This window comes from Chelonus insularis, unplaced genomic scaffold (genome assembly GCF_013357705.1).
Source record: "Chelonus insularis isolate UGA/USDA-ARS -01 unplaced genomic scaffold, ASM1335770v1 contig_94_pilon, whole genome shotgun sequence".
NCBI lineage: Eukaryota > Metazoa > Arthropoda > Insecta > Hymenoptera > Braconidae > Chelonus > Chelonus insularis.
Genome location: NW_023276783.1, coordinates 1,738,273 through 1,765,910, shown reverse-complemented (window position 1 = coordinate 1,765,910; position 27,638 = coordinate 1,738,273). Strand labels below are relative to the sequence as shown.

General features: G+C 31.5%; 1 protein-coding gene across 3 annotated transcripts in view; it reads left to right on the top strand.

Moving 5' to 3' along the window:
• Nucleotides 1-27,526, top strand: part of trh (trachealess) — a 66,720-nt gene extending 39,194 nt beyond the window's left edge. Inside the window, exons 1-11 of one of the 3 annotated variants that reach the window (XM_035092988.1) lie at nucleotides 8,402-8,625; nucleotides 13,886-14,124; nucleotides 20,077-20,156; nucleotides 20,232-20,321; nucleotides 22,326-22,521; nucleotides 23,898-24,019; nucleotides 24,105-24,298; nucleotides 24,410-24,516; nucleotides 24,862-25,009; nucleotides 25,094-25,218; nucleotides 25,936-27,526. In XM_035092988.1, coding sequence (XP_034948879.1) covers nucleotides 8,417-8,625; nucleotides 13,886-14,124; nucleotides 20,077-20,156; nucleotides 20,232-20,321; nucleotides 22,326-22,521; nucleotides 23,898-24,019; nucleotides 24,105-24,298; nucleotides 24,410-24,516; nucleotides 24,862-25,009; nucleotides 25,094-25,218; nucleotides 25,936-27,203 — 2,778 coding nt within the window. In that variant the 5' untranslated portion in view covers nucleotides 8,402-8,416 and the 3' untranslated portion in view covers nucleotides 27,204-27,526. Of the gene's footprint in view, nucleotides 1-8,401; nucleotides 8,626-13,885; nucleotides 14,125-20,076; nucleotides 20,157-20,231; nucleotides 20,322-22,325; nucleotides 22,522-23,897; nucleotides 24,020-24,104; nucleotides 24,299-24,409; nucleotides 24,517-24,861; nucleotides 25,010-25,093; nucleotides 25,219-25,935 lie in introns of those variants that run through there. The other 2 variants (XM_035092987.1, XM_035092989.1) reach the window with 2 other exon arrangements.
• Nucleotides 27,527-27,638: the final 112 nt, after the last annotated feature.

Here is a 27,638-nt window from a genome sequence, read left to right as displayed (position 1 = left end):
CCGTTTGGGTGTTTCAGATGCCGGCCAATAACACCAACCATATACCCTTGTGCTTCTTTCATCCCCCAAAAACTCCCCTCAAGCGTCCAAGCTCAAGCCGAGCTGTGAAAAATGATCGTTCCTAAATTACCCCGCTTACATGATAAATATACTGTTGTTTGGGTGTACGAAAACTTGACTTCCCTCCGTCTTGGTCCTCTGGATACTTTCTAACGTACTCGCGAGTTGACATCAGTCCTGTATGCTTTCAAATACGATAAGCTTCATAATTTTTGATTATTTCTTTATTTTAAATTGAAGAATCATTACTTAACACTTCAAGTGAAATTTTTAATTTAAAAAATAATGATAAAATGTATAATTATTATATTTTAATCATGGTTACTGTTTACATACAATTATTATATTTTTTAATAATCGTTTAACATTCAAAAGCTATAAAGTTTTTTTAGGGTTTTTTTTAAAAAAATTTTTTAAGGATTAAAAGTCTCTTAAAGTGAACACAGCCACAACATAAATGTTCAAATGATCACAAGATTTTTTTTCGACTTAAAAATGCGTTAAAAGTGACTACAATGTTAATCAAATGGGTGATGTTATATTTAACACACTTATCCGCATTAAAATAATGCAGTTTGGAAAACTGAGATTTACAGTGTGCTGATATATTATAAAGTAAGAGACTTTATACTCAATCAGGGTTTAAATATTAACTAACGAACAGCTAAAGAAGCAATTTTTTTTTAATACTGTCTATAATTAAAAATGATATTTACAACATCAATAATTTTTTTTAGATTCACAAAAGGATCTTTGTTGTCAAGAAAAAAAATATTTTTGACAATTTCATGATTTATTTTAACTCATTTTCGAGCAACTTTAAAGAATAATTATCAAATACTGGCTTTTTAATCTTAATTAATATTTAATATGCGATAAATTTATTATAGATTTATTTAATAAAAAAATATTTATAGAAAATGTTTTATTTCCGAGTTTTAAGTATTGATGCTTTACCCAAAGTCTGTATAAATTTAAAAAAGTTACTAGAAATGTGAAAAACCAGAAAATTTCATATGCGACTGAAGGAAAAAAATATTGCCACCTTAATATATAAATGTGTACGTGTATATTATACTAACTCATGGAATAATATTATTTGTATGTGTACACAAACATCCTCCGCATTTTAATTTTCCGACTCCATTCGAAAAATCACTATATTTATTGAGAAAAAAGAAAATTAAAGAACAAACAAAAAATATTTGTTTTTGTAGTAAATAAAAGTTCGAAGAAGTGAGATTTTATTAGCAGATTAGTATCTGATATATGAAATAAATTATATTTATGGAAAGTTAAAGAATAAAAACAAAAAAGCCGAGAGAAAGCAGAAGAAAGTATAAAGAAAGGTGACAACTTAAATTTTACAGGATAACGTTTTTATCTTACCCTTGAAATCTTCTTGTTCTCTGTTATGTATTCAGACGGTTTGTTAACAGATTCTAAGTGCCAGTATATATAATAGTTTAAGTATTTGATAGTCTAGACTCTTGAGACCCTTTTGAAGTTAATTTATGTCATGATCATTGGTAGAAAATTAATTTTAACACGTCAGGTGTGAGAGGGATGTTTATATTAGTATCGACAAATTATTATCACCTTTAACAAGATGATACTCCATTTTTTAAAATAACTCCCCACAAATTGACAAAATAAAAATATTATTTAACATCAATTTTTACAACTAAAGAATGTAATATTTGTTCCATTTTTTTTTGTTAGAAATGTCTCAATATTCCACCAAAGACAGTTTCCAGATATATTGATTCTTTGTATTGTCTAAAAAAATTGCCCTCCGACCAGCTGTCAAATGACAAATTTATTACTTTCTTTTCTTTCACTTAGTACCGCAGCGACTTTCATCTCTAGGAGGCAATGTTTTCAATTGACCGGCATTTTTCTAAGTAAAACAATGCTGTGTGCATAGTGAAAGTAAAGATTTGAAGACTAAATTTCATGCAATTCCAAATATGTCATGTAAATCTTGTCCAAGAGATCATATCAGTAAAAGCCGGCTGATTCTACCTCTGCTCATGATTTCTTACACACTTTTGAGATCGTATCAATTCTGATAGGTGTTCAAAGAAGACAGTAATTATAAATATTCATTTCTCGGTTTGTTACATCATTAGTATAAACAATTGATTCTTTTTTTTTTCTTTTTCTTTAATTATATTATTATTGTTAATAAATAATTTTATGGCATTTTTTATTGGCATAAGATATATGTGAAAAAATACAATATAAAGGTATTGATGAGAACCGGATGTGAGCAAGAAAAAAAAGTCAAAAAATATAAAAAAGAGGAAAAGAGTTAGTGCGTAAACGCGAGAGCTTCCTCTATAACATTAGCATGCGTCCCGCGAGTCTACATATTTTGGGGAGTCCTCGACTTGAATACCAATATTACGCTTTGACATTCCAATAAAATGCGACCGATTTGTTTACGAGCATATTCATCATTGCTGTGCCTCTTGTCTTTTTATTATTATTATTTTGTCGTTTTATTTTTTTTTTTACTCCAATTATTTTTATATAATACAGATATGATTGCTAATTAAATGAATGGAAAAAAGCGAAATCAATAATTATTTTTATTTTTGTTTAATAAATGAATAAATTGCTTTGGTAATTGGTTTTTTTCTTTTTTAATATTTTTTCCTATTGTAATGGAAAAAATAAATTTGTTTTGACGCACAAGATCTATGTCAGATGGTGTATAATTTTCAGGTGCTCTAGATGTCAAAAAATTTGTATGGGTTGTTTTACAAGATAAGAGAATTGAGATAGTGAAGACTTGGGACCAGAAATAATTCTTGTTGGAAATAATGGTGAGTTGTGAAGGAAAAAGGTAGCAAGAGAGAATAAGAGAATGACAGAGTATGAAATGTAAAAAAGAGAAACGAAAGAAAATATCATTTGATTGTAAAGAAAGATTCAGAAATATATTTTTTTTCCTTAAAAAAAAAAGAAAAGACAAAACATTTTGTGTATTTAAAAATTAAATGTTTTTATTATGATTAATTTTATAAAGAATAAAGTTAAATTTCAAAAGGAATAAAAAGAATAATTATTTTTTTTATCAGGCAAGAAAAAAATAATTATATTTGTATTCAATTATGATCAATTATTTTTTTATTGAATAAAATAAATCACCGTTATAATTATTAGTATTTAAAAAAAGTTTGCGGTAGTTTAAAAAGAATGTAAGAGGAAAAGAGAAGATTGAAATACTTGAAGAAAAAAGATAGTGAGCGATTGGCTATTTCACACCACATTGACCTCTTTCTTATTCATTCCTCTGATATCATCGGTATTCATCCTATTTTATGCAACAATGCGATTTCACGCGGTCATCCAATTTTTTTACTCTGATTCTTATAAACTCACGATCTATGGGTTCAGAAGATTCATCTATAAACTATTCATCTTCTTTTTTAAGTCATCAATTTTATTCAATTTCATCTAGCCATCAAACAAGTCGCAACAAAAAATTCATCATTTCTTTTTTCATTTTATCCATTTTTATTTAATACACATATTCTTTTATTTTAGAAATATGATATCTCTACTGAAAAAATTGAATTCTAAAATTATTTTGAGTCTATGAAAAAATTGCATCGGTTATTAATTTTATTTATCTATTTGCAATTTATTATTTATTGAAAATAAATTGAGTGAAAAAAAATTCGTCCATTAAAATAAGTATTCTATTGATTTAATATATTTTTGAGTTGTAAATAAAATTATCCAATAACAAATAATTGTATGCTAATCAAAATCAAACCTAGTGTTTTCAAATTTATTTATAAGATTCTAGGATAAATAAAAAAAATTCCTTAAATCAATAAAATAATTGATTATAACTATTTCAAAATAACTTTCCACTCATCCACCAGCTAATCATGATATAAGAGCAAAGCAACGACAGGAGTAATTGAAGGAAAGTTGAGGGTGTACATGTAAAATCAGACAGAATATAATAAAATTTTCGTAACCCGATCCCGAATGTAAATTCAACGTGGAGGCGGTGTCGGCATCGAGAATGTGATGAAAGAAGCTAGAGGGTGCAATGAGGCACACTGGGGTAGTATAGAGGAATGACAATTGTCACAATATAACGAAACAATGTTTAACTTGTGCGGGAAGGGCTGTATTGTTATTTTAAATAGGCATTATTCGATTTTAAACTTCAATGAATGCTCTTATCCTTATTACGTAAGGGTGAAGAATCGAGAAAAAGAGATGAAGAAGAGAGAAAAAATAGACAAGGGGTAGGTAGGATTTGATTGCTCCGTCGATAGGGTCAAGACCCGTTATTTTCCAGTCCCTATCCCAGCACCCTTATTTTCCACCCCCCCTCCTCCTCCTCCTATGAAACTTTTCTTCAGTGTTAAACTCTTTTGAACATTCAAGACATACACCTTAACACATAGCTTTTTTCTATTTTTTAAACCAACTTTTAATTGCGAATATTTCGAGTTTATTTTTCTTTGAAAACCACCAACATCTTTCTTCAAATTGCCAACAATTTTATTATTTAGCATTAATTTTTTTTTTTTCAGTGAGATATGTATAATCTGAATGAAGTAATTGAGTAGACAGAAGAGGGTGTATGTTTCGTGATTCTCATGAAATATTTTCTCTTGTAAGGGAATTTATAGTGTGTGTGGTGAAATCTGGACGATGGTGAACTAAATTCGAGAGGAGGAAAAAGAAGAAGGGATGATGATAGGTTAAAATGAGAAAAAGAAAGGAAGAATGTCTTGGTAGTTGATTAGGCTCTATTTACTGTCGTGTGAGTTTAGTGAGCTTCTACTGAGTTTTATTCGTTCAATCCAAATACTTTTCGTTTTTCTCCCCTTTCGATCTAAGACGTCTTTTCAACGTTTTGTGGCTGATCAAGCGTTTACACACCAACACACCACACATTCAGTCCTGTCATCAGCATAAACCAAAGATAGACAATTTTTCCTTGCATTACTTTTTTTCCTTTTCTATCAAATAGTAACTTTGTATCAAATAGAATATTATTTATCATACAAAAAATATAATAGAGGAATTGAAAGATGTTGAGATGAATTTCTTTTTTTGATAAAAAAAAAGAAAAACTACCAAATAATAAATGACAGAAAAAAAATCATATATTAAAGTAAAAAAAAATGAGTCTAATATCAGCCTGCACCATTTGCAATAAGGGAAAATCCCACTAATCTTTTTATGACGACAGCCATAACTGAGAAAAAAACTAATTACAATAGTGTCCATGATACTGTTGAACACATATATTTATATATTAGGGCTGACTATCCCTCTGACAACAGTTTTACTCCAATATAATAATTTCATTAAAAAACAAAATTTCATCAACTATCATTACCACCACACACTTTTTCATCATTATAGTATACTTTGATATCAATGTTTCTCATTATTAAAGAAAAAAAATATGATAATAATTATCATACATCCGAAAGCGTCACCCAAAGTTGATAAATGTAAAGCAGATACGTACATTTTGGCTGAAAAATATTTCACGGTTCTTTATCTCAACGAAGCTCTATCATTTCTGAAGATGGGGGTTGAAATAAAGTAAGTAAGTAAGTAAGTATTAGGGGGGATTGAAGCTGTTATCTTGTCTATTCTGCATTTTATTTTCTTTACCTTATTCATTTGTGATGATTATCATTGGTCTTATTATTTATACACCATCCATTAAATTAAACCTGACGGATTTTTAATTCAATATTCATTTCACAACCCTTTATTATAATGTTACTACTTCAGAAAATGCAAGTAAATTACCGGAGATAAGGTTAAAAAAATTTTTTTATATCAACTCCCTAGATACTTCTAAAGTCATTTAAATCTGCATATGGCGCCTTTATCACGTACAATAATTACGATGAGATAGTTTAACCTAGGTATCCTATTAAACCTGGAATTCGGTGTTCTATAAACTGCCATGCATCAAAGACAGTTTCTGCTATAATAAACGTCGTAACATACCAACTACTACCGTTACATAAAGAAGAGATTACCCATAAAATCTACCCCCATATAGACACGATAAGGAGTTATCTCTGTTCTGTAATTGAAAGTTAATTGGTCCGGTGGTGGTTAGCAAATGTTAAAGCCTTGGAGCGGTAATTTGGATCCTTACCCTTACATCTATATACCTCTTGTCTTCCTGCATTCTATATTTATACCCTTTATTATTGCACTTGGACTTGGACGACTTCATATAGATACATACTACGAGGTGAAAACTTTCTTATTTTTTTTATCACAGTTCATTATTTCCATTCCTTCATTCAACATTCTAATGCTTCTTGTTAATTATTTAAACTTAATAATCAATTAATATTGTTTATGTTCTATTCAATTTAATTAAATAATTAACTTCTTTAATTGTTGTTCATTTTAGGAAATAAATTTTTAAAAAATGATTTAAGGCTGTTTAAGATATTCTTATACATGAAGAGAAAAAAAAAGAAACTTGTATCGATAATTTTGAAATGTTATTCGAACACTTTATATAACAACATGAAAATAATTTAAAGTTATAACTCAACTTTTTCTTGAAGAAACAGACAACTCAGTACTTGTATATACTTGGCATGCATCCCCTGATACGAAGGAATCCTTATTGTATCGTTGCACGTGAGAGTAATGCGCAAATATAAAGTTCTCTCTTTGGATTTTGACCTTTTCTCTTTTTTCTTGGTTTATACAATTATTCTTTTTTCTCAATTCTATCATCACTATATTAATATCATCTCATTATTAATTTTTAATATAAATGTTTCATCGTATCAACAATTAATTGGATCATTTATCAATATTTTATTTTATTTAAATCTAATTAAAGTTGAATAAGAAAAAAATAAGTTAAAAATTATTGGGAGTAAAGAAATCAGAAATGAAGAAAGTTGGTCAATATCATGAATATCCTTGCTCATTTCAAATAAAATATTTCTAAATCTAGTTACATATATAATCCATTGTTATAACATAAAAAATTTAAAAGAAACTAAATTTTTATTATTTAAAGATAAATTTTCTTTTTTATTAGAATTTTTTTTCAAGATATAGCTGCAAGTGATATATGTCTGCTGTAAACTGGGTTCTACTACTGTCTTTATTTTTTTTCTATGCAGTAGTATATATTATAAATAATCTTCATTTATTTTCTATGAAATAAACTAGATTTATAAATATCTTCATAAATTCTTTTTAAAATCAATTATTTATAAAATAATAAATAATACACACTACACTCTGATGACAAAAAAAAACTTGAAATAGCTGATTCAGACAACCAATATGAATAAACATGTTATAACAAATTATTCTTATTAAAGAGAATCTGCTGATTGAATAAAAGAAAACAACAAATACAAAAAGCAAATTTTTAAATGAAAAAATAAATAAAAATAATAAATGATTTTTTTTTGGAGCACTAATTTTTATATTTGATATGGGATATAAATCACCCCACAAGTTAAGAGGCTGATTACTACTTCAGCAATGATGTTGCTGGAGAATTTATTTCTCTTCATCATTGGCCTCGTGGTAGTTGACAAAAATAGGCGTATCATGTTTACAAATTCCCAATGTTCTTGACCTATCTGTTTGATTCGGTTGGTAGATTTACTTAGACAAAACATCAACCCATATCTTGTACAAACCAATGGTTGATATTCTTCAGCATGTTTCTCAGTCCGGATTCGTTGGTTGATATCGGAGGCGTCGCACGATGCGCCAAACCAACTCCGCCTGGTCTTGCTCACGCGTGCTTCAAACCAGTCGTTCTGTCTCACTTTTTTTCATCTCATTCTACCTCACTCAACCACCGCTTCCACGTCCCCTCTCTTAAACTCCTCGGGATCGACGCGAACGAGTCCCATTCCCCAGTCACCCGCACTTACCACGCCAAGTCGAATACCAGCTTCCGACTGTGACGCGCTTACTTTTTTTTCTATCCAAATTCCACCACAAGGTTGCTTGAACCCTAAACACCACATAGCACCTTGAATTCAAAATAGTTGAAGAAAAGAAACCGACACTCTAGCACTCTTAGATTCAATGGAGATCGCGCTTCAGTCCTAGAAACCTCATAAAATGTGTGCAACCAGTTCTGTGATCAACCAAAACAAATTTGTTCAAGTACCAAGTCATGTGTCAGTTAAACGAAAATTACACGCGTTAATTTTATACTAGTGAACTGATTTTACATTTTAATTATATTCATTAAAAGTTCATTAATTGAGTCAATTGATTTAGTGGATTTGATAGTTGATATAATTCTAGAGAATTTTAAAAGTGGTGTGAAAAGTGACATAAGTGAGAGAAGATGTTACCATATCAAGTAGCTATGGACTACGGAGGATTCCAACGACAGAGTCCAGTTGGAGTTGGGGTGGCCGGGGTCGGGGTTGGTACACCACATCAGGGCCCACCTAGTGGCCTCAACATCAACCCCGCGTTCACCCACTCCTGGTTCGTACCGGCGGACCTCTGTGTCCCGTACAAACAGAATCAGGGTCCTCTACTCGAGCCAGGGCATGTTGTTTATCTTATACTTTTCAATAATTTCATAAAGTTATCAATTATTAAACAGACTTAGACATCAGCTCTAGAAATAGCTTTTGCTGTATTATATTTTTTCTTACACCATTTATCACCGTTTTTCATTTTTGCAACATCATCTGGCAATTACGTTTATTCAATCTGACCTCTTTATTTCTCAATAGAATCTTTTTTCAATTTATTTTCAACATTTTATTTTTAAATTCACTCACTTAGAAAAATTGCATTAAGAAAAAAAGGTTGATGATAAGTAAATAATTTACAGTTGGATAAATAATGAGATTTTTAAAAAATAGTTATTCTAATCCTGAAACAATAATCTAGGAATAAATCATCAATGAGCTTTGATTTTATAAAATTAAAATGAAGAATAAAAATGAGTAATAATAATTATTTGGTATTCTATTGTAAAGTGGTGAGTTTTTTGTTGGAGACTTTAATGCTATTGAGGTTCATCGTCGCTTAGAATCTATCCAAGCACGTATGCAGTGTAGTTTCCTTAAATTAGTCTTATAATGATTCATGTATTCAATTATTCAACTTTCAAAAAAAAAGAAAGAAATGACGAGTTCATTCGATCTCTACAATACACCAAACTATTCTCTACAATCTTCTAAATATAAATTCAAGTTCTTATTTTAGACTCTACTAATAGTTTCTAGTTAAGTTAAACACACACAATATTGTAGAAAAACCGCATTATAAATCACCAAACCATGATCTTTCATCATAGCAGGTACTCGTCAGCAGACATAGAGAAGACCTGATTGTTTTAAAATCCAGACCAAGTTTCTTGATTTTAGAGTCTGATAAAACGACATCTCGTAAACAGTCTCAGATTTTGACCGAAAAAGAAAAAAAATAAAATGACAAAATAGTATTAACTTAAAACTTATGATCTAGAAAAAGGTATAAATAAAAAAGGTAGTATGTTGATGCAGCTTTAGCTTTGGGTGTTAAGTTGTTTTAAGAATTAGATGGAAATGTGAATGAGCTAGAAGTTGAGATTTGAGGTAACATTTTCTGAACCCTTTGACCACAGTATCCCACTATCAGCTTGTCATCTTGTTTGTTCTAGTCTAGTTTAGTGAATTAGATTGTGGTAAAGAAGAAAAAAAGCCACATGATGGTAAACAGCAGTTGTAAAAGTTACAAGATAATGAAAAGGGTCACATGACCTGTGAATTGAACATAATATATAACTTCCTTGACCTGGCAATAGAATGATGTGAAAGAAGTATATAGTCACATAAAGAAGGCGTGAGCCATGGAAAAAGCTAGCACCTAAAGAACCAAACGAGTGATAGAAGGAGGTGTTGACGGCTCCCTAAGATGCTCTGTCAGCATCAGCGATCCTGTGATCGCATCGAGTTTACTACCGTGGCGTGACATACTCATCTGCACCAGGCCAATGTTTTAACACTATCTACCCATCACCATCACTACCCCACCATTACCATGACTTGCCATGACAGAGCTCCCTTGAGACTTACGTACCCAAAAAACTTATTCATTTTTACCTACATGCTACTTATTGTTATATTCTTCTTTACATTATCTACACATTTTTTATTGTATTTGTTACTCATATATTATTCATTCGTATAATGAAATAGCAAGTGGTTACAGTTGGTTTCTTATAAATTACATACTGAGAAAAATTTATAACTACAATTATACCTATCATTTAGCATAAATGAAGTCAAACAAAATTTATTCAGATGATTTTAAATATTTACGGTTATTTTATTGTCTCTTTATTCCTTGTATTGTTATGTAATTTTTTTTGCTCAATTTTTAAGATGTTTGTTGGGTTTAGTATCACTGTGATTTTTTTTTATAATCATTTTTATAAAATAATCTTTCTGTATTATTATTGAAATTATATGTTTCCTAGTAGAGTCAATTATTTGACTTTCGGTCAACGATCTCAAAGTGTCATTTTATTATAGCCAATACTGCACGTTCCCGGAAGTTGAAGGTGTATATCAATAGACAGTGGATAAATAAAAGACATCAAACCTGTACATATTGATGTCAATGAATTTTATATCTAGTATAGAGTCTATATCATTAATCATAAATTATTGATGACATTTTATTCACAAAAAATCTTTGAAAAATTTATTTCAACTTTAAAAATAATATTTATGTATTATGCTAGTAGACAAAGTGTTTCATGCTATAAATAAACTGTAGGCAAGTCAGATCAGTGATCAAAATTGCTTTTGATCAAAATAAAAATGACTTTAAATTCATTTAAATTAGATTTAGTTTTTCAGAAGTGATTTTTATCTCAAGTTAGATTTTATCAGTTTTAATTTACCCCTAGTCTACCACCAACATCAAATAATTTTGACCCAATAATTTTTCCAGCATTTAAAGAAAATTAAAAAGTAGAAAAATGTCAATTAAAAAGGAGCAAAAAAAATGATCTAATATCCTTGGCAGAAGGATAATATAAAGGTTAGACTTCAAGGGAGCCTGTTTCCCTAAAAGTTCTCAGGCTCCTCGTGGACACATCAGGAAGCTCATCACGTAGACTTTGAGCCCACCCTTATCTACGCGTCATCATGAGCTGTCTCGAATTTTTTCTCTCTCGTTTTACCACCCACTCCTCATCTCCTCCTTTTGTGTCTCTTATTTTCTCTTGCTTTGTCATATTACCAACTTCATAAATATAATAAATAAAAATAATATATCTCCATAATTATTACATTTATAGCTCTTCTTTTTTGCTTTAAAAAACTGCTAATTTTTAATTCGCACTTGAAAATAATAAGAAAATTTTATATAAATCTTAATTGAGATGGGTTTGGTTTTCGAATTTTACTGGATTCAGTAAAAGGTGTACGGTGAGGCGAAGGGAAAATTATGTCAAAGCTGTAACGGTAACATTAGAAGCATTGTATTGTAACGTAAGGATATGAGTCCCTGGGGAATACTGGAGCAAGGCAAGGGGAATTGTACTGGCCAAGTAGAATGTAAGAAAACAGAACTTAGCTCTTTTTAACTCTTAGGAATACAGTTTCTACTTGGCTAGTTTTATTTCATCAAAAAATATACATTTATTTAAACAAAAAAATTGTGGTAAAGTTTTCAAATGGAATTCAAATTGAAAGAAGTGATTGATTGAAACTCTGCCCACAAATGATCACTAAGTAATGATGATTATTTGATGCTATTTAGTGACTTAATGACGAAAAATAACTTGAAAGGAAATGGAGAAATTTCATGAAGCATGAACCCACCAAAATATATACTACTGTGTTAGAAGTACCTAAAAAAATCCCATTGGTCCTCGATAACTTCGTCATAGTCCTTCTGAATTATTGATGCTCAGCACTTTGGTCCGAGCCCTTCTTTTTTTTTCACACTTTCCACCACTTTTATTTTCCCCTTCACACACCATGTATTTTCAGTGTACACATCGCTTATACACATGTATAAACGTCAAGGGGGCACCTGACTCTGTTTTTGGATCCCCATGAGAATATACCCGGACGAAAGAGCCGACGGCCTCTCGCCCAATTTCAACCAATTTCACCCAAAGTTCCGCTTAATTTTATTTTCACGCATTTGCGGATGCCAAGAGACTTTGCTCACTGCCCTCGTCAATTGACGAAGGATCGTTGGCATTCCCTCACAAATTCTATTTCTAAATATCCACGTGTGAGTGTGTGCATATCTATATAATCAACATCAATTCAATGCATCATCTAATTATGTCTGCCAAATGTTTTCTCTTTGTTATAAAAAAAAAAATTATTTACTTTCAACAAATTTGAAATTTTATGATAAAAAATTCCAGAACCCAAAGAGAACAGAAAAAATTGTAAATCGATGGGGCAAACGATTTGATCCGATTAAAGGTTCAACTTTTTCACCCACAAGCTTTTTTATTACCCCAAGATTTTGCGTTACATTCGAACGCATTCACTACCCCTGTCATGTCCCATGGGAAGTGTTTCAATCTCAGACAAACAGCCTCGCAATTTTTTTTTAAATGCTAAGAAAAAAATCAAACTCCGATTGGCTTTATACTTGAATTATTTCAACATCATTTTACTTTTTAAAACCTCACCATTTAAATCTCCTGCATTAGTATTTTTTTTATATATATATTCTTTTGCTTTTAAATAAATGTCCAAGTTCAGACCCAAGCAAACAAACTATCTTGAGTTTATTTGATTATCGGTACCATGGGATTATTTATTAAATAAAATCCAACCAGTATATATGTAAGAAGATAGCGAAAATAGTTTTGAAACGATTATTTGAGAAAAGAGCGAAAGAGTCTTCTTTGAGAAACTCTTTATAGCCGGAGACACTCACAAAAGCTTACCCCTAATGCTCCCTAGTGTAAGGAAGGTACAGGTTACCCTAAAGACTAAAAACATCCGCTGACTTTGAAAACATTTGAAAGTCCCTAGTGAGAAAACCGGGAAACAGTCGTTTTACAGTCGTTAAGCGTAACTACTGTGTAATAAAAAGACAGCTTTTTAACCCTCTCGATCTAACTGTCACATTTAATCGTTCATTCTTAGCCATTTTATTTATTCAGTCTCATGTTAATATTATAGCATGGATAAATCATCGTCATTATTATCCAATAATTCTTTGAATTTAGTTGTAAACTTTTATCACAAAGTAAGTAAGTTATATCAATTAAAATACCCGCAGCAGAAATGCGGGTGATTGCTGATTGGGCAAAGTAGTGAGCACGTGCATTGTTGTACCAACCAGTTGAAAAGGTGGAAACATTATTGAGGGTTGCAACCGCGAGGGCGGAGTTCCTGAATGCATTTACCACCTCTGAGTAAACAGTGGACTTGATAGTCCACCTGAATAATGCATGTCATTAAAGCATTTGTAGCTCAATTCTGGTTTACTCACATTATTCACATTGTGGATGGTTTCATAATTCATATTTGCTAGGAAAATAGTTATGTCTATAACCATTGCTCTACTCAACCATTCATAAACTATCATAAATATAATACATGTCCCATACATAACGTACACATGAACAGTCTAGTTTAAAAATATCTCCAGCACCTGGACAATAATTCTAGTCTCCAAAAACACATGGTTATTTTGAACAAATAAATTCAAATGTTGAAGTGCTGGATATTTGATCAACTAGACTGTGTGTATTAAAATAAATTCAATACACTAGGCTACTTGGTATTGATATGAATTGTGATCTAATGAGGTATTTATTTGATTACAGTTTGTTGGAGATGCGAAAAGAAAAAAGTAGAGATGCAGCAAGATCACGAAGAGGGAAAGAAAATTTTGAATTTTATGAACTAGCAAAAATGCTGCCCCTACCGGCTGCTATCACTTCACAGTTAGATAAGGCTTCTATTATAAGGCTGACAATCTCTTACCTTAAGTTACGGGAATTCTCTTCACATGGGGACCCTCCATGGAATCGGGACTCACCGCCATCTAATAAAATAGTTAAAAGTGAGTACATTCATTTATTTATTCATCTTATTTAAAACAATTTTTATTATTCTTTGAATTTATTGAGATTTTCTTTTCTTATAAAATTGTATCACTTACAATATTTTTGAATGCAGTTGATATATTTTTATCCACCTGGTTGTGATATGATCATCCAAGTGATTAAAATGTCATTTCGATGGAATTTAGTTAACTGCCAATGATTTTGTCTATGATTGATTATCAGGGCATTGTTGTATATCTATTAACCAGGGGCTTATTGGTATGAAGGCAGAATATATAGAAAGTGTCTAGAATTTTTGAAAGTTAATCGGTGAAAAAGCTGCTCCTCCTTTAATGTATTCCACCCCAAGAATAAAGTCTGTTGTAGACACGTGTCAACTATCGCATGAAAGAGTCGCATGACTTTTGGGACACTCATAATTTGATCAAGGGGATAAAAAAATTTTTTCTATGCAATGTAAAAAATTTTGTGTGTTCAAGAAATAATTTTGCTATTGCAAAATGATTTTTGTCATTCAAATAATTTATCTTTATATAGGTGTGAAAAATTGTGTTGATTTAAAAAGTAATATTAATAGAATAAATGTTTTAGTTTATTATTTGATATTCTATCACTTATTTTTGAAGTAGTCAATGTGTGAGAGTAAAAATGATTTTTATGTATGTATACACATAAATTGGTGGATAAGAAAAATATAATATCATCTTAGGATGGCGATCCTTGATACTTTTATAACCCGGTTGACCAGAAGAGATCCGCGAGATACATAGTAATGAAAAATTCTGGACCAATAATGGAACTGATACCATCATGAATTGGGTTTCAGAGTAATTATTCTGAGAAAGTTTATGTGAATTTGATAAAAGAAAAATCAAATTATTTCTCATACATTATTTTCGTTAAATAACAAAGAAAATAAGATTGTAGATTTTTTCTTAAAATAGCAAATTTATATAAGAGTAAATTTTTTGTGTTCATTTAGTACCACTACCCATATGTAAATCTAATCACGGTTCAGCCCCTGTACACAATCCTCGCATTACCAGACCGCCAATGTAACTAAACTAACAAAATTGTGTTAAACTCATCCCCAACTTAAGAACTCACCCCCTTGAATTCTCGTTTTATCCCCTTTGCCTGTCGAATTTTCGTCTGTCATTCTCTATTTCTTTTTTTCTTTTTTATATATTTGTTGTATGCTCTACACTGTATGCTCTTCTGTTCTTTCTTTTAACGTGGAGTAATGTAATGAAGATAAAGGAGAATGAAACGAAACTGACGTATATAAAAGTTGAAGACAAAGAGAGGGTGAGATACAAAAAGGGGACTTTAAACCAGTGTTTAACATAGTTGGCGGCTAGTTAACGACAGCCAAGACACAAGAGCTACCCTTCAGAGGTTCTCGCGTATTTTCTCCCTCAGGAATAAATTTTAATCTTATACTAAACGATATTTTTATGCACTTCCTTTCAGAAAATACTTTCAACTAAATCTGTACACTTCATATAAAACTCAATCATCTAATCATTCTTATCAAACCTTTTATCAACTATATTATCATTTTATTTTATACTAAATAAAACAATTTTAAATAAAATCATTTTTTAACTTTGTTTATTTAAATAGGAACAGTGATTAGAAGGGCAATTATGATTTTTTTCCAGTTGGTAGAGTTATAAATAGTTTTAAAAATAATTTAGAAATGAAAGCTTGATAGATTAGTAGATAGAGAACCCCTGGTAACTTTGAAAATGAAATGAAAATTCTAATGAAATACAGAAGATTAACTAAACACACTTGACTAATTAAGCAGCACTTAACTAAATCAGCATCACCAATACCCTAATCAACGAGTCGTTAGTATCAACTTATTTGCATCAAACAAATATATCCGTATACCCCTTATAATCAAACCTCAATGTACACTATCCCCAATTGTAATTCAGTTTATCCACCCATTCCACTCTACCCCTCTAAAAAATCCTTACACAAATTCTACAAGCTGGAAATCCTTGAAACATGTCTCTACATGTACATTTTTCTCTCGAACAAAAATTTGCTTTAAACTATTTTGTAAAAAAATAACACTGAAAAAAATATTCAAATATTGAGACAATACCAAACCTTTTAGCTATCTAACCTTTAATATTCACAGTGTTGATATTTTAGTAATACTTTACTTGTTCATACGATTAAGATAATTGTGACAATCCTATTCTGTCTCTGATTTAAAAGATGTAAATTACTTATTCACTCTATTTTTACTTATACCAAGACTGGACTAATAGCTATCCATATAATTAGTGTAGGCATAGGAATTGGTATGACAACAATCTACTTCAGTTAATTCCTAGATCTATAAATTTTTTTTTTAATTAACATAAAATACAGAATAAATGCTACAATCATTGTGAAAATAGTTGAATTAAAATTTAAATAAACTAACAAAATAAATAAATGTATTATTTTTGTCACGAGGTTGAATAAAGAAAAAAAGAAAAATAGTTAGAAATAGGGAGGAAGAAAAAATCAAAATGAGATCGACACATGAAAAATAGGCAAAAAATGGCACAACCTGAATAGAAGCCATAGGGACATATGCTGTATGCAAAGCAAGGCTAACTAACTTTGAGGTAGCTGTTGAACGTGTACCACGCCCCTATGACAGGCTGGGTTGGAATCGATGAAAATAAGCTCTCAGAAGTGTGTGTGAAAGAGAGAAAGTACTGAGTGAGATCCCGAGTGCCCGTTTGATGGGCCATCAATGTAAACCAGTGTAAAGTCGAAGTTTGGGGTGAGCTAGAACTTGTGGCATTACATGTCATTGTACCTCCTTCTAATTCATCCCTATTTTGGTTTACATATATAATGCACCAATCTACCCCTTTTAAAAGAAATTATATAAACTCAAATTATACCGATTTATTGAATTATTTAAATGAAATATTTTCTAAATACAATTAGAAAGAATAAATTTGAAAAGGAAATTTTTGAAAATCATAAATTCTAAAGAAATATATAGGTTTCGTATATAATACGCTATAATTCTTAAGACAACACATGTACTTGTCTAGATGCCAAGGTTTACCTTCTTCACGTATTCGGTAAATCTTCTATTCCCCTGTTAGCTTATTCTCACTCCTCCCACACGGTTATCACAATATTTTGATAAATACATATGAGGCGTGTTTTATTATGTGCTCTCTTTATGGCCATAATTCATAGTAATTTTTTAGTTTTATTTTTCAAGTCTACTATTTAATCCTCTCATCGCATTCATAAAATTTCCAACAAAAATTTACAACAAACATTCAAAAGCAATATACAATAAATTTTACGACAAAAATGGTAGAAAAATAATAATAAAAAAATAAATAAAATTCGAATTATGATACATATAATATTAAATGGAATATGACAGTGAAAATGAAAGATAAAAAAATATATCTATGTGTGTAATACCTGTAGTGAAAACAATTGTTGTATAAAACGTATCATCATTCAGTATCTCATAAAGTAAAACACACCCCTCCGGTCGACTCGTAGATAAAGAGACAACAAATTCGCCTATTTTTCATTAAATCCCAGTCCCAAGAGTTCCAAGATCCACATTTTCGATATTGTCTTATATTCCTCATATGTTGCACACCTATATACTGACACCCTCTGTCCATTTATCCCCTGTATACTCACTTTGCAGCTGGGTAAGACTCCTATTAAAAGACCGACAATTTTTTTCTTTGAGTTGTACGACATTTTCTAACATTATGAAATTTATTACCATTATAATCAAAAAAATTTTCACGTTCAAGTCTTTGTAACGGATTTTAAATTGTTGCTAACAAAAAATTAATTGAAATGTAATTTCTTTATTCTTGGAGATCAATTCATCTGAATAGAGCTTTCATTTTTTATTCTAATGCCAAATAACTTTCAATTTTAAGTCATTTTTTTTTCATCATAATATTATTAAAGTAAAAAGAACTAGAATTATTATTTAATAAAATTGTTCAATATTTAAATATAAATAATAGTTGGGAAAAATGTAATAATGAGAAATAAAGTATGTCATTTGATTGCTACAACATTCTAATAATATATTGGAGTCAAGGTTATCTAATGGCTATATTAATCAAACTCAGAATAGTTAAATGGTTATATGGTGTGCTGGAAATGTACATTGGTTCTGCCTATTTTGCTCTATAATTAATTCACCCACACTAGACCTTATGCTGCAATGAATTATGGAGTTGTAATATAAATGTTGCAGTTATAATGTATTTAGTGAATAGCAGACGTTACATGTTCACAGTTCCTCATACACGTACATGTATATTATTATAATATCTATTGAAGTTCCCCCAAAAATATGATCATCATTAATCTCAAACGATCATCGATGGACATTCCAGTTTCTGAAAAATACCAGAAGGCACAAAGTTGGTGATATAGATATATATATACAGTAAAAGGTAACGAGGGATGAAGAAGATATAGAAAAGTCGTAGCCCCGTGGGGGTTACAGGGCGTAAAATGACCCAACGACTAATAATATTGCACTACCCTAATACGCCCTTTGGAAAAAATAATACCCGCTTCGTTGCTGGGATATTCCGTCGCTTATTTTTCGTCTGTTCGCGCGAGTGAAATGTTATATCGGGTCTTGTCCCATAGGAACAACTTCAAGTTTCGTATATTCAATAGTCTTTACAGTTCTTTACTGTAATTTATCATTATTTATTGTATTGTTCATTAATTTCTGATACTTTTCTGATATATTAAGATCAAAATGGTCCAAATTTACTCTAGAAAACCAGCTAAAACTTATCCAGGATATTGCTGGCTAATAATTGCTTTATTTCATCAGAATAACTTCTAGATGTTGAAATGAAAAACATCAGTCTATGTAAAGAAAAAATATTTTAAACACTTTATAATTCATTAGGAATATTATTTCTTGTATCATTTACTAGTAATGTGAAATTCAAAGTAAAAAATCAATAGAAAATGTTTGCTAGAATTAAAAGCACCAATGACATCAATGTTAGAAGAAGTTAGGATTATCATTGATAGTCTAGTATTATCCCCCATCATGATAATAATTTTTCCTTCATCGTTTTTTGTATTAAAAAAATCATTTTGCTTTAGCTATCAATAAATAATGTTTTAAATGCCCAATGAATCATACAGTAATTCCAGTTTGCCAATCAGAATTGAGAGAACCTAACAATGACGTTCATCAGCATCATATTATGTATAATAGAATATATAACATAAAGAAATATTATCATTAACATCTGGACAGAAAAAAGTTAAATTTAGGATATTCCAACAGAGGGTGAATTTTCTTTGATTGATCAAAAGGAACAAAAGGTTCGTCAGGATATTCATAGTGACCCAAGATATAGGATTAATACAAGATTATTTCGGGGATGCGTTAGAAATATCAGTAGAATAAACTTGTTTGACCGAACGAGAAAGATAATGAGAGAGTAAAAGAGTATATAGAAAAAGGCGAAGGGGGGCATGGTCATTTCTAGATTATGTGAGGGATGGAGTTGGTTAGTTCAACTTATCCCAATGGATTTTACCAGATTAACCAAACTTCTGACCGTATGAGTTTTATCAACTCTTCTATAAGTCTTTCATTAAAGGATGAAGTGGAGAAAGAAATAAGAAAATGAGAGGGAAAAGCTTGAAATCAAGTGACAGAAGGGGAGGATTATTATTACAGTAAGGAACCGGGTTTGTTTGCTAAACGAAGGGATGAAGCCTGAGGATGTAGAGAAAGGGTTTATGTGATTCATACCCAATAAGGGAATAGATAATTCATTGTCTTATTATTAAATCAATCAAAATATCAGCACAAAACTACTGAATATCTTAACTGATTACCATCCCTTCAATCTATTCAATGTTTAATTGAAAAAAAAACCATCTCATTCTAGGTACCAAAAGAGCTAGGTTATCAAGCACACCTTGTGCTGAAGATATATTTGAGCAACATCAAGGCACTCACATTCTTCAGGTAAATAAATTCATTAAAAAAAATCTAACTTTCAATAAAATAGAAATATCAATAAATTTAACTTTTTTCTGTTAGTCTTTAGATGGATTTGCAATGGCTGTGGCTGCTGATGGACGATTTCTCTACATTTCCGAAACAGTATCAATATACCTTGGACTATCTCAAGTAAGTACAAAAACTCATTTAATATTAGGAATAAAAAATCTCGACGGGTTGATGGATTTTTTAATCTAATGAATGAAAGAAATAATAACTGATAGAAAATTAGTTGTTGTCAACATGACAACTTTTATCTAAAGTCAACAGAAATTTCTTCCATGGCGCATGTAGTTTAATTACGAAAGCATCAGAAATAGAGCGAGTTTGATGATATCAATGATAATTTAATGGAGACAGTGTACTATCTATAAATGAAGTTGATGAAGATTCAGCTAAAGTTGTCTAGTTAAAGTTAGAAGAAGAAAAAGGGCCGAGAAATGAAGCGATGATAGTAGGAAAGAGAGGAAAGAGTTGAACAAAGTGATGAGGAAGAGTTGGAGGTGAGGTCAAGGGAGAGAGGAAAAGGAGGAGAAGGAGAGAAGGTTGGCGGCCATGCTGGCTGGCACCAAGCAAGCACGAACGTAGTTAGGAGGCGGGGGTGGTAGCATGCGGCTCACGTAGCCTCTGCACGGCGGCGTGTTCGCCATTCCTAATGCTTTCAGTGAAGGTGGACGGGAGGAAGAGAGTCCGGGGAGAGTATGAAGCCGGGAGAAACGGATGGATGGATAGAAGGACTATACGAAGGTGAAGGAAAGAGAGAACATTTAAGGAAGGGGTGAGGTTTAGTTCTGCTCCAGAAAAGGGGACTGAGGTACCAGTCTCTCGACTGAAGCAAGGCAGAACCCTGGAGCAATCAATAGGATGTTCTAGGGATTCGTATTTGTTAGCTTTATACATATCTCTGTGTACATGAAGCATGAACATTTATCTGTGTATTTATATATTTTTTTTTTAAATTCATGAAAATTCATTATTTCATATTGGTGCTATTGGCTGAATAAATTAAAGAAAAATATAAGCTCGCAATTACACTGGCTTAATTCACTTTATTTGAATGGTCTCATTTCAATATTTAATTGATAACTAAAAAGCTATCGACCAACTGTGGGAATTGTCATAAAATAATCATTTGATATAAATGTTTGTAGAAATATAGTGTAAAAATTCTATTTAAAGGTATTTTTTTTTGTAATAGCAATAAATATGATAATGGAATATAAATGTAAATGAAAGGTGTATAAAATCAGTATACGAGCAATATTATAGAAAACTAAACATTTATAATAGTTATTATTATAACTCGTCGACTAATTCTGCTTATCGATTCTTCCAAGTCTTGGCGTCACCCATCGAACGCGAGAACAATACGAAATGACTTAAGTGTATCCGTCTGTTGAATCAGTCGTGGTATCCATGACACGTACTACTTTGATACCGAATCTATAAACCCCACCCACACACTTGCAGGTTAATTTATTCGTGAAAGACGAAGACGTGTCATGAAAAACTTGATTTGCACAAACCACTGTCTCACTTCTTCTTTACATAAAATACTTGTACATGTTGAAGAATCAAAAATGATACGCTGAACGTTACACAACAGTTAGAAACAAGACAGAGATGTTGAAATTAATTATTTCAATATTATACGCACATGAAGAGACCATAAAAACTGTTATCGCTGTTATTATTATTATTACTACCAAGTTTCTTTGACACAAGTCCAGGTTACTTTCTCGACATTCAATACATATAGGTTTGGATAAGTCATATTGTATTCTATTCATGAACATACTACGTTTTTCTAATTGGGACCATGATAAGTATGCAGCAATTGACTTGAGCTTCTGGGTCGATTGTTACCTTACATTCTGAATATAAGAATATATAATAATATACATATATCTGTCAATACATCAGGAGAAGGAAAACTAAGACGAGTCATCATCATTTTAAAGAAGGCCTTCATGAACATGTTTGTACATGTAATACAGTTGAAGAATCCTATGTCAGAGAATATATTATAGCACTTTTAGCTTCTATACATATAATTTGAAAACTTAAAAATTTTATTTTAATTATTCTTGTTAATGATATTTTTCATGAAAATCTTTTCTATTTGTTATACAGGTAGAAATGACTGGTTCAAGTGTATTCGACTATGTCCATCAGCAAGATCATGCTGAAGTAGCTGAACAATTAGGTTTAGGATTAACTTGTTCAACAAATTCTTCATCAGGCCCACAATCATCAAGCTCAGGACTAGCTTCACCTAGTAGCGCAGCTTCAGAGGAGCATGGATCCAATTCTACAGCTAATCCTGATGGTAATTATAAACGATCTTTTTATTGATCAACAATTAATCATCATTATTACTAAAGACTGTTCCAATCGATTCACATTAGTATAACTCGTTTAACTTCAGATCAATTGTAAATGAATGCTAATTTGATGGCTTAAAATGGTTTTGGGGAATTCTATTTATAGCCGACATGGATTTGAAAGTAGAAAAGACGATATTTTAATCAACCATCTTTAACCAATGATGAATTTCAATACATTATCGGTTGGACAGTGACAATTCAATCACCACCAACTTTGGCATCAGTATGAACTATTACCATATCTCCATAACTTGGATTTTTTCATCATAATTATCAATATGAATATGCTCATGTAGTGATCAAATCTAATCTCTCTTGTGGAATCAATTCAACAGTATACGCTTGAACATTTTTAGATGAAACTTGAATGAGTTTGTACCATCAAAAATTGTTAGTCAAATATTCGGATTAGTAAAGCAAAGTTAAATAAAAATAGAGAAAATGTAGCATTGAGGAACGATCAGATGACCAAGTTCGACGTCAAGCTTCTCTAGTGTGTCGGTATGAGCACGTGAACTGGACGAGAAACCGTCGGGCGTGCGGACGTGCTCGTCGACGTCGCCACGTGAGATCACGGCGGAAGAGATAGACGAGGCCAGTCGTGACAGGGTTGAAAAGAGGCTAGAGAATGTGGAGGGCGCGTCACGCATAACCTCTTTGGCTTAGACCCACGTCGACGGTTCACGGTCGTCTGTTCCATTATTGCGACATGGAAAGAGAAGTCCTGGACTCACTTCTGGGCTCTTTCTCTGTTCCTCTTTCGTTTCGCATATATATCTATGTATATGCATCCCTCGATTTGCCCAATTGTTATTCCACGACGGCTACTACGTTGCACGTATAATTTTCCCTCTTTCTCTCTTTCTCTCTTACTCAAGAGAGTTAGAAACGTGTAGAGAAGATGGCAGAGTCCGGATACCTTAACACTGTGCACTCGGACGACGACCCTGAAACTTATTGTCCACGATCATCCTGAACTGCATTACTATACGCTTGTCTAGACACGTCACTTCGACGTGTCGAGTGTATATGTATATGTGTAGACCTGAATGCTAAGACACTTGAACTTTGAATCAACAAAAGAAGGGCACTTTGACACTATACTAGATATACTAGAATATATTCGTTCAACTTGATGATATTGAAAGAGACTAACCAGAACCCTTTCTTTTTTATCACAAAATTTTTAACAATAAAAATAAAAACAACACAATTTAGAAAATCAAATACTAAAAAGAACAAAAACTGACATATTATAAATGTATTTTTAAAAAAATATCAAATGTATTAATTAAATTTTATTCATTTTGATGAACAGTTTCATCTGTGATGGCTTTGACATCAACGGGACTTTACAAGGGTTATGATCGAGCTTTTTGTGTAAGAATGAAATCAACGTTGACGAAGAGAGGATGTCATTTCAAGTCTTCCGGATATCGAGTAAGTTTTAGTCATGTATTATTATTGATAAACTCATCTAGATAAATAATTAATTCATCCTCATATTTTTATGTTTAATTATCAGGTAGTCTTATTGTTATGTCGTCTAAGACCACAGTATCCTTTTCATCCTGCCAGGAAGTCTTCACCAACACTCATGGGTATGGTGGGATTAGCTATTGCATTACCACCACCAAGTGTCCATGAGATTAGGCTTGAAGCTGATATGTTTGTAACTAGAATTAATTTTGACTTTCGGATAGCACATTGTGAGCCAAAGTAAGTCTAAAGTTCTTTAGAATTAATTTTTATAACCATTGTGTACAAAGTTGGCATAATTCCTATTTCTATCTTCCGCAATGCATTTTTAATGCTATTCATTATGTTTAGAGTTTCGGATTTACTCGATTACACGCCTGAGGAATTAACAGGGAAAAGTCTTTACGCATTATGTCATGGAGAAGATGCAAATCGCCTACGGAAGTCACATGTTGATTGTAAGTATTGGAAAAATTCTTTAAATTTCATGAATTTCTTTTTCTTAATCCATGATAGAAGTATATTTTTAATACTATTTTAAAAAATTTTATTTAATGAATATTTCAACTCTTAGTACATAATTTTTGAGTTCAGATGTTATCTTTTATCCACTATAATTCAAAACTACCAGAAATGGTTATTTAGTATTCAACAAACGATGATGTTTTTACTGTATACACCGGATGCGACTTCTTCAACGAATTTTTCTTGTTTTACTGTATTTTTTTAAATTTATTATTTACTTTTTATTAATTGTTTATGTACACATAGTACAAATGATACTTATCATAAAATGTTTTCAGTAATTCATAAAGGGCAAGTTTTAACGCATTACTATAGATTGATGAATAAAAGTGGAGGATACACATGGCTTCAGACTTGTGCGACAGTAGTTTGTAATTCCAAAAATGCCGAAGAACAAAATATCATATGCGTAAATTATGTTATCAGGTAAAACATCAAAATATATAAATCTATTGAATTGTAGAATACATCATTGTTTAAAATTATTCAAATAATTATTTTAAATTTTAGTGGGCGAGAATATGAAAATTTAATAATGGATTGCTGTCAACTTGAAGACGGAGTTTCAGGTGTAAAGAGAGAAGATGCTACGGGCAATGATCCCGAAAATGGATCTCCTGATGCAGATCGAGGAGGTAAATTATCATCATAGAAAATTGAATTAATTTTTAGTAATAACAATGATGTTATCATCATAACAATAACAATGACATAAAACTTCTTGAAATAGATGTAAATTTAAGAAGATTCCTATTTGGATACGCTCTCAAAAATGTCACGGCCAATAAAGAATACACTTTTCTAATGTAATACAAATGTTTCTAAAGCATAGTAACGTACCATGAAGTAGCGGCATTAGATGACAGAATTGTAAATTTATATCAACATATTCAAATTAAATTTTTTTTCTTTTTTCTGGCATTAACTTATCTTATTCATCACTCATTGCTCTACTCAGTTACAAACTTGTATAGGTGGTCTGAAGGTACTTTTAAATTAAGATGTCAGGCCGAAACACTTCATTCAATACTTAGGAAGCTTCATATTCGATACACAATATTGAGATTTTTGTTAGAAACATTTTCATTAGCAAGTAGACACACACTAAAAAAAACTTGTAATTTATCAAACAATTCTTTTTCTTTACATGAATGTACCTAAACGTCAAACGGAATATTTGAATATTCTTTATTTAGATTTTCAAACGAATTTTTTTTGTCAATGAATTGAATTCTTGTTGGTAATTATAATAATTGGGAACGATTTAAACAACTGTAGTTTAGATAAAAAAATTTCTTTAATACATTTTGGAATAATAATAATAATAATAATATATTTCAATGATATTTTAGAAGGAAGAAGTAGTGGAGGACCAACAAATCAACATCCTGAAAATCCACACCATTCTCCACCAGAGGATCGGGAAGATAGTCGTACATCGGAAGGAGAAACTCGTGGTGGTCGACATCACGATAATACTTCACAAATGCAACAAGAACCACAAGCAGGAGTTTCAACAATTGGTAGTTTATCTGTTAAATCCTTAACTCGACATAAACGAAAATATGCTCAAGAAGACGAAAGCTCTTCAGGAGAAGAAGAAGATGAAGAAGAGGCTGTGAAAACTCCCCGTAATCATGCATTAAGTCCAGCATCATCCAATCATTCGATTCCTGCTAATGAACAGGTTTTGAGACCACCAAGTCCTAAAGTAAGAAGGTCTGAAACTCGAGAACCAGAAGTATCTGCAGGAACATCAGTTAAAGACTTGGAACAGGCAATGTCAAAACATCTTCCCGGAGCATCTTTGAATAAACCTGATTCTCCTGTTCTACATCAACCAACAGATTTTAGCACAGATACTTTATTAAAACAACAACAGCAAAGATCAACAATTCAATGGATTGGAGCACATCATCTTGGGCATTTAAGTCCTCAACAGTCTAGCACAACGTCCCTGCCAGCATCTGCTCTGCTTCGTCAGCTTTATGCGAATAGAGAAAGTGTAATTAGAGCTAATGTACATGGAATTACATCAAGTTCGAATAGAACATCATCGACAGGTAGTGGCTACTATGCTGGGGAAGTACCTCAAGGTCCTCTACCAACACCTCCAGGTTCAGAAGGATCATCAACATATGGCGAGCATCAATTCGTTTTAGGTCACAATCAAAAATCATCATCAGCAGTAAGTGGAACAGAGCCAGCTTTTACCAGTCTCGTGTCCTCTTACTCGTCTGCTGGTGGTTATGGTGTAGAATATCATTCAGCAATGACTCCACCATCATCCGTATCTCCTCGTGAAAAACAACACCATCATCAACAGCAGCAACAACAACAACAACTTCATTCATCTAGTGTAGCAAGTTATGAAGCTTCTGTTTATGGAGATCCTGTGTTACGTCATCAGTATGAACCTGCGCAACCGCTTCCTCTCAAACCTCAGGTTTACTCTGCTGCTGTTCATCCAAGCCCGCTTGATGCTGCAGCGGCTTATGCATCAGCAAGTCTTGGAGAACAAGCCCAATTTTATCATCATCCAGCAACTGGTGCAGGATTTCATCTTTATCATCCTAGTAATAAAACTAATGCTAACGGCTGGTACAGTTCAACATCCTAGTAGTTAGGATATAAATGGCATGTACTTAACTGAGTAGAAACGAACCCAAAGTCTGTTATTTCAGCAACAAAAAAATTCCCTGAGTGCATATCAGCGACTGATTTTTTTTCAAGTTAGATGTGTATTTTTTATTATATTATAAAATTTTATTTTTAAGATATTTTGTTAAAACAGATTCTTCTAGTTATATCAATTAAAAATAACTTCAATAAGATTAAAAATCTTATTACAAGTTGTAAGGCATATTTTTATTTAAAAGTTACTACAACTTGAATATCTTCTAGTATAAATAGTAGTACTCGAGCAATATCTGTTTTGTTGTTTAAATTAATAGCTCAAATAATTATCTGAATAGAAATGTACTCTTATATTTCATAAAAATTTTGTTATTTTAGATATTAATGTAAATTTTAATAAACCATTAATACTTTGGAG